Here is a 13580-nt window from a genome sequence, read left to right on the forward strand (position 1 = left end):
GAAAGAGTGCACAGCAAAAGGAGGAGCCTTATCAATCCAATCCTTTTAAAAAGTACCTTGAAGAAATAAGTGATCAAGATATTGAGCAGGTGAGTAACTCTCACTCTGAAGGATTTTGTAGCTTCAACTTGTTTCCTTAAAGGTGATGATACCAAGGGGCCCCCTTGCTCCTGGAGAGTCTCCAGGCTGGAGACAAGCAGATGGACTTTCTTCAGGGACATGTTTTTTTTGTGATCTAAAAACTCTGTGTTGAGAGAGGAACTTTTTATGATGTCTGCAGGAAATACTGTACAAAACAAAGTGGAAATCCTGCCTTCCCTGTCAAGCAGGTGTCTGAATGAGTTCTACTAGAAAGCACTTCCTCCATTTGTGGTCCAGACTGAATCTAAAGAGGAGTGAAGGCAGCGAGGACTGGGCAAGGTTCACTCTTCCCTCTCCAAGGGAGACTGCACAGGAGACCCAATGAGTTTCTGTGTCACCCCCCAGTGCGTAGCTCCCCCAGGTCCATATTCCTGTCCCTCCACAGCTTGAGGGAGCAACTTTTCTACCGCATGTGAGGGTGTTAGTGGGCAGCCCAGGGGCAGCGAGAGTCCTGTCTTCTTCTGCAGACCTCTGCAAAATTACATCTAAAATTTACTGACCTGTATGAGGCAGAGAACGCCCAGATAAATGGTTCTGTCAGCCTTTATTAGTGTGAATTAAAGTTTAACTGTGATACATAATTTGAGTGTCCCTGTAGGAGTTTATTATTATCCTATCTAGTATATTTGCAATATTCCATCTGTAGTATAGTAAAATGAAGACAATGGTCCTCTCTGGTAACATTAGAGTGTGTCTTTAGCAATGGCAGTCCTCTCTTCTTCCTTTTATAACTTAATTTTTATATGATGTTTGTTTTAGTTCTTTCCATTCCTTCCCATAGCTCTGACTTGCAGTAGGACAATCCTGGCATTTCTCAAGAGTACTGCAGAACTATAAACAGAGGAAGACTTATTTGTGGTATTAGTGAGTTCCAGCAACACTTATGGGTGGCATCAGAAGGTTTCTTATTCTCAATTATTTTACAGAATCTAGAGTTTCTGTAAAATATAAGAAAGAATGAATAAAAATCATGATTTACAATTTGTCTCTGAACTTTTGAGATCGACAGCAAATGTCTTACTTCAGAGACTACAGGTGAGTTCACAGTGAATTTTTCATGCTTTACCTTACTGAAAAAAAACCCTTCTGATGCCAAGGCACTGTGCTGCCATTTTCCTGGGATAAAAGGAAAGCTGACCAGGAGCTGCTGCTGGACAGCTTCTGAGCTAGTCCACTTCAGCAGTGCCTCTGTGCAAAGGCAGGGCAGCTCATACCTCCTTTTCATCAGGGCTGGTCACTGATTCTGCTGGCTATAGTTTTACTGATGAAGGAGTGATGCAATCACCAAACTTTGTATTTGGAGGCAAATACAAACCTGGGATCATTGCTAAAGTCTGAAGTTTTCTGACATTTGAAGCAAATTGGGAAAAAAAAACAACTTACATCTTATAAAATACTTATGGTACATGCTGCTGAAGTACTGAGGACTTAATAAGTCCTTAAATAAATGTAGTTGTTGTACAAAAAGCCAAAATTATTTTATAGAAAAGCTATGCATTATGATAAACTAAACAAATAGTGCACTGACTAGGATAGATGGAAAAGTTAATTTAACAATGAATATGTTCATTTTTGTTTATCTAGAAGAACAATGTCATATGCTTTAAAGTACTGATAAATTGTTATTTTTATCCCAACCTAAGAAATATCATAGGTTGCTGTAAAATACTTGTTCTCTCTGAGATGTCTCTTAAGACATCTTTGTGTACTTAGACCCGTATTCAGATGGATTCACTGACTTTACAAAAACTGGTCTTTTTTGTGTGAGAAATGGCTTAAAGATTCTAGTGGTGGTCTAACACAACAATTAACAGTACAAGAACAGCCAGAGCTGGGGAAAGCACTGAAGGAAAAGCACTGAACATGACTGTGTATGCTTATGATTTCAGCTCTTGCCTCTCACAGTGGGTTTTTGGTCCCTTGTAAGTGGAGGTGACTTGGGTGCCCACATAAGGATGTTCATGACCTCACAGCATCTGTGAAACCGTCCTGTTTAGTGCCTTTAAGAGGGCTGTAGAACTGCCTGTGGAACTGGCTCCCTGCCCAGACGACAGCTTGAAAATTGCAGTGATTGTCTCTAACCATGGGGTTGTTAGGCTATAAGGACACTCATTCTGCTGCTTCGCCCACCCTCAGTAGTAAACATTTTTGGCTGCACGGCAGCTGGCTTCCAATGAGTAGGAGGAGTTCCCACCAGGATTACCCTGAAGTCAGGTAAACCAGCTGCTTTCATGGGATATGAGAGCTGTGGATGAAAACCACGAGACCAGCAGCCGGGCTTTCTGTGGAAGAGACAGTGCTGGTCCACTTGTCCTCAGATAAGAACTTAGCATGTACCTACTGTGGCTGAGGGCAAATCTGCTCATGCTGTTACTGATTTTCCCTGGTTTTCTTTGAAGATTTTCCCAGTCCTCCTGGGAGGTTCAGCTCTTATAATTCTGTTCTCTCCCTCTCTGCATGTTTTCTTTTTCTTTCTTTCTAATAGCAGTGCCAACAACACCCTCCTTAGGTGACCTTGCTGCCTCTCCTTCACCCAGCCCATGTTGAAAGGACAGACCCTTTTGGGCTGCATCTTCGAGGATGACACAGACTAGATGAGGTTCCAGAATGCGTCAGCTTTATTAACTTACCTCTTTTGATTTTTCTTAGACCTCCACAGTACCTCCCCTCCCTGCCAAACCTCCCAGTGTGACACTGAGCACTGATGACTCTGTGGTTGACATTCGGTTTGAGACATAATGATGCAGCCAGCTGTAATTGCTGACCTTCAGCTTCCCATCCCTAGGTTGAACACACAGTTTTTTGCACAACAGAGAATAGCTTGTTTGCTTTTCACTTCAGCAAGAATTGTCCCCTTGTGGAAAAGGCCGTTTCCTTTGTAAAAATATAGTATTTTTTGCTTTAACAGGAAGCTGTTCTCATTCAGATAATGCAAAGCAATGGATGGAGACAAGAAGAGATTTCTAAATTAGTAAAGATTGTCTGGAGGGACTGTAGCTCAGCTCACAGACAGTTCTTTTTATCTGAGTTCTGGGTATAATCTATGTAGATTGACATTGGTGTGCCAACAACATTTGTAAACAAGGGAAAAAATCCTGTTTTGCCTTTTTCTCATATTTGCTTATGCTGCCTTCTTTTTTATTTTTTATTTTTTTTCTTTTTTTCCTGAGTACATATACAACTTGTAGCACTGGCTATTCATTCAGTAGGTACCCTCCCATCAAACACTCTTTACGGATAGAGCGTAGTATTTCTGAGGTTCCAATCAGACAATATTAAGCTTCCCACATTTTTAGGTGCCCTTACTGGAAATGGAAATTTCCCCATCATGAGAAAGAATTTTTTCCCTCTTGCTTAATACATTTCTGTAATGTATTTCAGGAATTTTGTAAGTATGCTCCAATTTGTTCAAAAAAGCACAATTAAATATACTGGAAGTCTGTATAACTGATGAGCAGTGCTGACATAATGGTTTAATACAATTTTTTCTTTGAAACTGAGGAAGCAGAATCTTTTTTTTTTGGAAAAAAAAGCGCACATTTTGTTACACAACAATATGAAAACAACCCATAATTAATGTTAGAGAATTAACGCACTTGCAAATATTTATTAACAAGAATGTACATAGGTTCCTTTGTCATAAAAAAAAATTAATAAACCACTTTGGACAATGGAAGAGCAAGATAAGGATGAACTATGGAGATATTAGCTACACTTGGCATGAAGCTGTGAGGCTGGTTTGCCAAGGTTTATCATTAATAGAAGTCGGGCTGGTGCCTCTGAGGAGGAGCTGGAGGCAAGGTCACTGTGAAATGACTGCTGCCTGGTCCCCTTCCAGCCACTGTCGCCACTGCCAGGCTGTGATCTGCTCATTTGCTGGTGCTTGTGCTTTTGGTGTGTGATACATTAACTTCTGCTGGAACTAATCGGGCCTCGTATCACAATTTTTCTGGGTCTTGAGCTCGAAGGCACAGGGCACAGGAAAGTTTCTGGTCTAGACTCAGCCAGCCAAGCGGGGCAGATTTTGAGATGTATTGTGTCGAGTGCCTTGACAAAAGCTAAGCATGAGATTTGTGCCAAAAGCTGGGTGAGCCTGCTTGACACTATCTCAAATATTTTAAAAATATTTTTTTTTAAAAGATTTTATCCTTTGAGTGCAAAAAACTCCTATAATTTTGTTTTGTTTTGGTGTGGTGGGTTTTTTTGTTGTTTGTTTTGTTTTTAACCAGAAACACTATTATCCACTGATAACTTGCAGTAGTGAAACGTGTGTGCACCTTCACTGGTTTCACACTCAAATGGCTGCAAAGGCTTGTTAAAGTCTTGTTAAAAAGCCTGAAGTGCTCCTGGTAGTTAAGGCAGACTTTCCTTTGTAGCCCTCAAATACTGTTTTCAGATGGATTTTGCTTCTAATCCACCCTCTCAGAAAATGGCCCAAAATGTGACAATTTTATCCTAGCACGAGATGCTTCTGACCTTTTGTTTTTTTCACTTGAGCCTCAGTTGAGCAGTAGGAGCAAGGTGCATTGCATCCCAGTTGAAGTGTAACCGGTTTAGTGGAATGTCTACAGCAGGTTTTTGTGTGTGTGCTTTCATGCCAATGAAAGTGCTTAATGTAGAGCAGTTGAATTGGCATGAAGGTAAAGTATGTTTCCTAGTTAATCATCAAACCATATGAAATGTAAAAAAGGTGCAAGACAAGCACTTTTCTTTCTGTTGAAAGCTGCTTTTTTTTTTTTTGCATTGGTTAATCTGTTTCTGTTTGCTTTTCTTTTTTTCATAGGAGACTGATCTCCTACATCCTCTGTATCCAACTAAAGTGATCCCTCCAACTAGGTCCCCTTTGCATTCTCCATCCATCTCCCTCGCTCGCTGTCTAAACCCTGGACCTTTCAGCCACTTGTCTTACATCACATGTGATGTTCACGAGAATCCTTATAGTCACAACTCTTTGTACAATAAGGTGAGCGTCAAGTGTGGTGTGATTCAAGAGCTTTGTCAGACTTTTATCTTTTTAATTCTAGGCAGAATTCAGCTGACTCATTACGATTCAAGGCAGGTGCTCTGGGAGATGTATCTCGGATGAGCCAGTGTCTGCAGCATTCCTATAAATATTGTTGCTTTTTCTTCTCTTGGCACAGCTTGTGTCAGAGCTTCTTTCCTTCATACCAGCTAGAACTGGGCTCTCACTAGTCATCATTCAAGCTATCTTTTCTCTAAAGGAGGAATAATCTATTTCATCCCTCATGCTCAAATTCTTTTTAACATTTACCCATACTAAAATAAATAATGGGCTATTTTTTTCTTCTTGGTGACTGAGGGAAGGGAGGCTAACCTGAGAAAAATACAGGCTTTTCCAGTGGCTTTATCTGTCATCCTGGCAAGCAGTTGCTTCTTGCAAATGGGAATTGCACCCCTGCTGACATTTTTGTCTTCTTTGAAATAGCAGTGAAGAAATTAGACAAAATGTCTGTAGTCTAAGATGTGAGGGTGACAGGGCTGGCTAATTGTATTTGTAAGGTGACAACTGGGTCCTATGTCTTAACTGAAGTCCTTTTGAAGAGTAGCTAGCACAAGGTGCTTAGAACACTTCAAGAGAGCCCATGTCTGGTGTTGGAAAAACATCAGTTGTGGAAGTTCATAGATGATGCTGTTTGGACCTCTCAGATGCATCCTTCCCATGCACTCTTTTTCTATCATAGAATCTGGCCGTAAATGCTCAAACCTTGATGCTGGGAGAGGTAATGCCACTCCTAGATGTACAGTGTGCTTGACTTGGGATGCAAGAGGTCAAAACACAGGCATTAGGTGCAGTTTCTTTAGGCTATGTCATGTTTTCCTCATCAGGAGAAGCATCAGGGTGAAATACACATTGCTATGTTCAGACACATTGGGAGCAGAGAATGCTTTGAAGTACCACCTCTCAGGGAATGTATGTTGGTCAGTCCTCAGACTGAAGAAATGCCTGGAAATGCCTTTGTCTCCCCATTGGCGAGAAGCATCATTTAGTTAATAGGCAATGTCAGTAGCATCTGAAGTTGGCCGCTCTGTCCTGTGGGATTTATAGAATTTACCATTTTATCCACTTACTGGGATGGACTAAACCAAAAACTAAACCAAACCTTCTACTTTCTCTTTCAGGCACCCTGAACAAAAGCACCTTTTCACATCTGTTAGACTGGGTTTTGTTCTGTTTCAGTATTTACTAAACTGAGTTGGCATTTTTGTGTAGGCAGCAAAGATTCTATGATCAACCATCTTTCAACAAGTTTCCTGGTTCATTGCAGGGCATTCACATGAACAAGCAAACAGTTCATATGACTGCTAAAGCCAATTTTTTTAATGAAAATGGGTATTTGATGTTCCCAATGAAAACACTGCTGAAAACTCAGAAATTTTTACAGGAAGGCAACTAAGGCAGGGAAAAGTTTCCTGAAGGTAATTAAGATAGTGTAATTCTTTTGGTATGTCATGTTAGGTCTTTTCTCAAACAGGGATATCCTTTCTGAAATATTTCCGAAATAAGGAAATCTTGCTGTTTTTCTGGTTTTCCAAAGCACTGTGCACCCAGACCCCTTCTCTTAAATACAGAGATCAGAGGACAGCCCAGCCAGTGTATTTGCATTCCACCCATGCGGTGACGATTACAAGGCTTCTTAATCCAAAGTATTTTATCTCAAGGAACTTTTGTCATTACAAACAACCTTTGAGAGCTTTGCAAACTGATAAATATAGCCACACCTCTTTGACATTAACAGATTCTTCATGCACAATGTAAATATGAGAACTACGTAATCTCTTTGATTTCTTCCATTTCCCTGAAAGCATACATATGCTCTCTAACTTGGCTCATTTTTTTTACTGTCCACTTTTAAGAAAGATATTTCACATGGTTTTCCAGTAAACATCACACAGCCATAAACAATTTTGGTATTCTGTTTTGTTGGGGTTTTTTTTCAGTATTTTTTATCTTCTTATTTCCATAAACTCTGACTCTCTGTGTTAAGTCTGCAGCTTTGCAGGGTTGAGCAGCATCACCCATAGCCCAGAATTCACTGAAGTGTGCTATATTCTATCAAAGACAAGCTGAGAGGATCATTTAATTTTACTTCAAATGCTACTGCAGCAAAATTTTGAATTATTACATTATCAGGGAACTAACTAGGAGGTCTGTGTTTTAGGTAAGGCCCTAGTATTGACCTGCTGTGACAGTTTAAGCAAGAAAATTCATACATTTGGGCTTCTGGTTGACTTCCCACTCATCATTAACTGAAATGGGCTCCTGGCTTTGGTCGAGACCACATGCGATGATAACACTTGTGTTTCTCCAAATGCATCCCTTACTTTAATGCAGCAATTTACCACTTCTGTTCTATAAGTTTTAGTGAAAATCCACAAGAATCTATTATATTGACCATGATTAGAAAAAAAAATCCCAGTAATTAAATCTTCTGAAGCAGGATTGGTGAGAACGACAAAGACTTTTGAGATTAATATATTTGTTGAGACTTCTTTGGAGAATTTTCAGTATAATTCAGTTTACCATAGATAATTTCCTAGTGTTTAGAACAAGTTTTATTATGTAATTATTTGCATTAATTTAAAAGTCTCAGCCAATGAAGATAAGGTTAACTGATACAAAATGAGACACCTCAATTGTCAGAGGTAGGTAAGCACTATTGATAGTGATAGTAAATAGCTTTATTAAAATGTATTTCTTAACTGATGTCACTCTCTAGGTAGGTGTTTAATACCAACAAAGATTATTTACACAAGAAGTAAATATTCATCACTTAAAATATTTTTTTTCAATGTCTCTGTCTTGGACTGTAGTGTTAACATTCTTTGATGACTAAAGAAAGATTAATTTTGATCTTTTTCATATGATGGATATTTAACATTTGAGTCAATGTATGTTGATAAAAGCCCTAATATATTTGCCTAATATTTACTTCAATAACTGTCTTTTACACCACCCAACTACGGTCTGACCTATTAATGTTGTTAAAAATATTATTTAATGTATTGGCATAAGTAATCAAAGTAACAGAAAACAGAGTACAGTAGACACAGTATCAAGTGTTGAAATTTCAAGCTACTAAAGCTGTTCCATAAACAACAACCTAACAGCATGGGAATTTCTTTCCATCCTTACTAAACCTGGACTTTCATAGCTGTATATTCCCTGGAGTTCCCTCTGTCCACTCCTTGGGATAAGGGGGTAATTTGCACCGTGACTCTTTTGCTCTCCAGCCATCCAGGAAACGTATGGTTAGTGTTGACATGGTCAATCTATATGTGTTACATTTCTAAGTTGTATTTTGCTTCATCTTCCACTAGAGGGCAAAACCTGAGGCCGAAAATTCTTACAATTATTTTTAATACTTTGCAAATATACTATTGAGAACAGACAGGATGTGCCTGTGAATGAAGTTGCTACTCTTCACCCAACTTTCATTAAAAATTGCCTTAAACAAAATGTTCCCTCAGAAAGGGAAAATGGATACAGGAAAAAGAGGATGATCACCTGTGTTTGGTATTAAGAAGACTAGCCATGGTGAGCTCCTAAAACAGTTATAATTTCATGTGTTGTCTCACAGCAAAAGGAAATAATCCTTTCTCTATCTGAAATGCTTTAATGAGAGGACACTGTGGTGCTGTTGAGGCAAACTGGTCCTAGTGCCAGCTTGTTTTCCTTTGAAGTTCTACCAAGTACCCGAATCTTAATAGCTGATGGAATTACACAGATGAAGCTGAAAGATAGACGTGGCAGGGTTCGTAAATTATAAGTGTTCAGAGTGGTGAAATCCATCAACTATGTTGCAAATAATTTCACAATATGTTTTTAGTTTTGATGAGTGGAAGCAGTGGGAATCAAGATACTGTGTCTGTCCTTCTGCCTGGAGAAGAGCAGAGAAGGCTCCCTCCTCTCCTCTGTGCATGGGCTGCTTCTGAAATAAAAATACTGCCCATTGAAGCGACCTGATTCTGTTCTCATTGACCCTCTCATTTCCCTTGTCCTCTTCTTTCCCACTCTGCTCCCTGGGCACCAGACACTGCTGCTCTTATTTACACTCCTAGGTCTTGAATAACTATATGAGTTGAAATTTTTGTTATTCAAAAAGTTCCTTTCCTTTTGATTGAAATACAGAAGCTCAGGAAGGTGGACTTGAGTGGAAATATTGCACTGATGGAGAACCTCAGCTAACATTTAGTCCTGTGGTTAACTCCAAAGGGTTCTTCCGCTGGGAATCCCTCCAGCCTTTAACAGAGGACTGTGTAAGGTGGAAGAGCACAACTCTGCACCTGGAGTACTGTGTCCAGTTCTGGTCCATGCAATTAAAAAAAGATGCAGATAGACTGGAAAGAATTCAAAGGAGGGCCATGAAGATGATGAAAGGGCTGGAGAACCTGTCCTATGAGGAAGGACTGGAGGAGTTAAGTCTTTTCTCCCTGGAAAAGAGCAGGCTCAGGGGGAACTCATCACAGTATTACAGTACTTAAATGTGACTAGAAGGAGGATGGAGTCTTTCTCTCCACAGGGAGCCACATGCAGAAGACAAGGGACAATGGGTACAGCTTGCATTAGGAGAGGTTTCATCTTGTTATATGACAGACCTTTTTTGCAAAGAGAACAATCAATCTCTGGGACAACTTCCCCACAGTGGACTCCTCGTCACTGGAGGTTTTCAAGATGTGTTTGAACAGGATGCTATAAAATCTCATCAAAGCTCACTTTCCCACAAAAGGTTGGACCCTTCCAGCCTGAGCTGTTTGATGATTCTAGGATTCATATGGAGGCATAATTGATGTACATATCTTTCAAGGCAGAGTAATTTTGGCAAACTGGCAGTCATTTTGAAGGGGAAAGAAATGACCTGCCCAACAGAAAAGGCATGGGATGAGCAAGTGCATCTCCCTCATCTGGGGACCTCTCTCAGTCCCTATTGACTTTCAAACTGCCTTTTCTTTGTCAGCAAGTGATGAGAAAACTATTCATGTACATCCCTGTGAAAATATTCCTGTGGGTTAAATATTTAGCAGCATGGCCTTGAAAATATATTAAAGAGAACTGGCTTTTTGCAATAGGTATGAGAAATGGAAAAAAAATAATTACCATTTCTGTACCTGATCATACATTACTTATAAGAGTAAAGGTCTAAGCTTGCAGAGAACAAGTTTTCTTTAATGTTTAGCTTTGGGCTCAAGCCAATTTAATTATTTTCTGGACTCAAATAGAGTTTTCTTCAAATAACTAAATGTTGTCATCTTGGAAGTGTCAGCCTTCCATAATAATTTGCAGGTCTACAGGCTTGTAGGTACGCAGTATATTTAAAGGATATCTTTATTATTTTTTAAATGAAATCAGTAATGTTTACCTCACCATCCAATCTCCTACTCATTGCTGTTTGTATTTGATTAACAGTAGCATAGTGGGAATTGATATTCTATGAACATGGCAGCCTTTCAAGGTTGCCATGGAAAAGCACTTTTCTCCCAGACATCATCCCAGCTGCTTTTATTTCTAGGAGAGAGTTTTTTTCTCTCTTTTGAACTTTGATATTTGAATGCTGTACTTGTGTAGGTGTATTGTGGTTGATCAGCCCTCTACTGTCTGTGATCTAGAACAATCGCTTTAGTGTAGAAAAAGAAATCAGAGGCAAACAAGCCATTTCATCAGTGCAGTGATATAAATTGGACCTCCTCTTTGGGAAAATATAAATGCTTAATATGGTTGCATCTCCTTCATATATTATTGCTTGGGCTTAACGAGCTATTTTAATCCTATCATACTTAGATGACATTTCCATCACTTTGGATGTGGCTTGATAATGCCTGCAGAAAATGCCTTTAGAGTTCTTGCTCAGCTCATCTTTATAGAAAGGCATTTTCCCATAAGCACTTTAGAAGGATCATAACTCGGTAATTAATCTCTTTCTTCAAAGCTATCAAATCAGCAACAGAACATGAAGGCAGCTTAAGCTCAAGAGGAGACACAGCAGCAGGCACTTAATGCAGAGATGTCTTCAGTCTGTTGATGCCTGGAAAGAGTTCTGCTACATGCTCCTGCAGAGACAGCTCTTTCAAAGGAAGAAAAGGAATTAATGATGGTGTCATTCCTTTTGGCCTGAGTACATAGGCAATTCTGAAAGTTTGCTGTCTTATTTCTACTAGAAGAAGCTGCTGATGGTGGGATCCTGGTATTTTATTTTTTTGGTGTGTGTACTTCTGTTTATTTAGAAAACACGCACGGAAGCAGTTGTGTTCTTGAACGCAGTAGGATCAAACTCCAGCAGAAACTTTCCATACTTAGAAGTCAAAACGTGCTTCTCAGTGAATGATGTTCCCAGAAGTGTCCAGGTTTCCTCTTGGAACATACTTACAGGCACATCTGTTGCTTTCTTAAGCACCAAAAATTGCTTTAAAATGTGTTGTCTTCATTCTGAGTGGTGCCCCGTGACATGATGAGGGGCTACAGGCATAAGCTGGAATGCAGGAAATTCCATCTAAACATGAGGAAAAACTTATTTACTGTGAGGGTGACAGAGCATGTGATGTGATGGAGTCTCCTTCTCTGGAGACGTTCAAAACCCACCTGGATGCGATCCTGTGCCACCTGCTCTAAGTGAACCTACTTTACCAGGGGCTTGGACAAGATGATTTCCAGAGGTCCCTCCCAACCCCTACCATTCTGTGATTCTATAATTCTTAGAAGTCTCTACTTAATATAAAACTTGACTTGAGTCTTATGCCTGGTTTTCTAGGTTGATTGTGTCTAGTCTTCAGTACAGTGAATTTCAGGCAGACATTTGAAAGAAATTTTAAATTAAAAAAAATTAAAAAGAAATTTTAGAAATGTTAAAAAACAATATTAAATGTAATAGAAATTCTGGCCCTAGCCAAGAGTTAATTTTTGAGGCAGAATGCAAAGTTTTAGTACAGTAGGTGGTAGTTACACATGTACACCCTTGAAAATTAAGTCAAAGTTTGTGGTTTGGATTTAAAGTAGGTAAGGTCAAAGATCTCTTGCTGTAGATGCTTAGTCAGAAAAGGGGGCTTATTCAGTTTTGCATCTGCTCTGGGAAGAAAATATGTGGATAAGGTCAGCTCTGAAAACAAATCCATTTCATTTCACACTCTCACCTGGAAAACCATTAAGTTCTTTGGGGTTTATCACTTAATGAGCTCCTTCCTGGGGCAAGGAAGCATTGTCTCATGTAAGCAATGACTTGATTCCTGTGAGTCCATAAATAGCTCACAGCCCATGTGCTGAAGGGAAGTTTCAAACACTTGTGCTGTTGGAAATTCTGAATACATTTAAATACTCCAGAAATCAATAATCATTTGGGTTATATGATGTAACTGAAAGTAGATAGTTCTAATCCATGTGATTAGAAGATGACTGTCTCCCCTGCTGCTTTACACTATGGGTGTGTATATTTTGGTTCTCATGACTCAAGCCTTTGTTACAGGCCTGGTATCAGCTGGCCAGCAGGTCCCATAATCACCTGTAGTGAAATTAGCCCTGTGAGGAACTGCAGAGCTTGATTAGTCCGCAGCAGAAAATAAAAATAGTCTTATCATGTTTGCCACAAAGTGTGCTGATATTGACATGTAGCTTAATATTTTATGGAAGTGATCCAAAATACAACATCCAGGTCAGAAAACACAATATTCCAGGTATGAAAAGGATTTCTTATGATTAAACATTTTATTTTAATTCTCTAAAAGACTAGAGAGAGTTTGCAAGAGAGATCAAAATGTTTTGCAGAAAGCTTAATTTTTCTGTTGCTAGCATTTTTCATTGAAAAATAATTTTGGCAGAAAATCCTGACTGGAAGAAAGGAAACGTTATGCCCATTTTCAAAAAAGGTAGGAAGGAGGACCTTGGGAACTACCAACCTGTCAGCCTCACCTCTGTGCTTGGGAAGATCATGGAATAGCTCCTCCTAGAAGACATACTAAGGCACATGGAGGACACAGGTGATTCAAAACAGCCAAAATGGCTTTACTAGGGGCAAATGCTGCCTGACCAACCTAGTGGTTTTCTACAATGGAGTGACTGCATCAGTGGACAAGGGAAGACGCATAGATGCCATCTATCTGGACTTCTGCAAGGCCTTTGACACAGTCCCCCACAACAACCTTCTCTCTAAATTGAAGAGATATGGATTAGATGGGTGGACTGTTCGTAAGGAATTGTCTGGATAGTCTCATCCAGAGGGTAATGGTCAGTGGCTCTATCTCCAGATGGAAAACGGTGACAAGGTGTCCATCAAGGGTCTGTACAGGGACCAGTGTTGTTTAATGTCTTCATTAATGATATTGACAGTGGCACTGAGAGCACCTTCAGCAAGTTTGCCAATGACACCAAGCTGGGTGGTGGGGTTGATGTGCCAGAGAGATGGAATGCCATCCAGAGGGACCTGGACAAGCTG

General features: G+C 39.7%; 1 protein-coding gene across 1 annotated transcript in view; it reads left to right on the forward strand.

The window, feature by feature from the left end:
- The window catches only part of MLIP (muscular LMNA-interacting protein), a 129701-nt gene that overhangs the window by 105343 nt on the left and 10778 nt on the right, over window positions 1-13580 (forward strand). The window contains exon 14 of the mRNA XM_009999268.1: window positions 1-89. Within this exon, the coding sequence (XP_009997570.1) occupies window positions 1-89 (89 nt within the window). The remainder of the gene's footprint in view (window positions 90-13580) is intronic.

Source organism: Chaetura pelagica, unplaced genomic scaffold, assembly GCF_000747805.2.
Source record: "Chaetura pelagica isolate M959 unplaced genomic scaffold, ChaPel_1.0 scaffold90, whole genome shotgun sequence".
NCBI classification, from domain to species: domain Eukaryota; kingdom Metazoa; phylum Chordata; class Aves; order Apodiformes; family Apodidae; genus Chaetura; species Chaetura pelagica.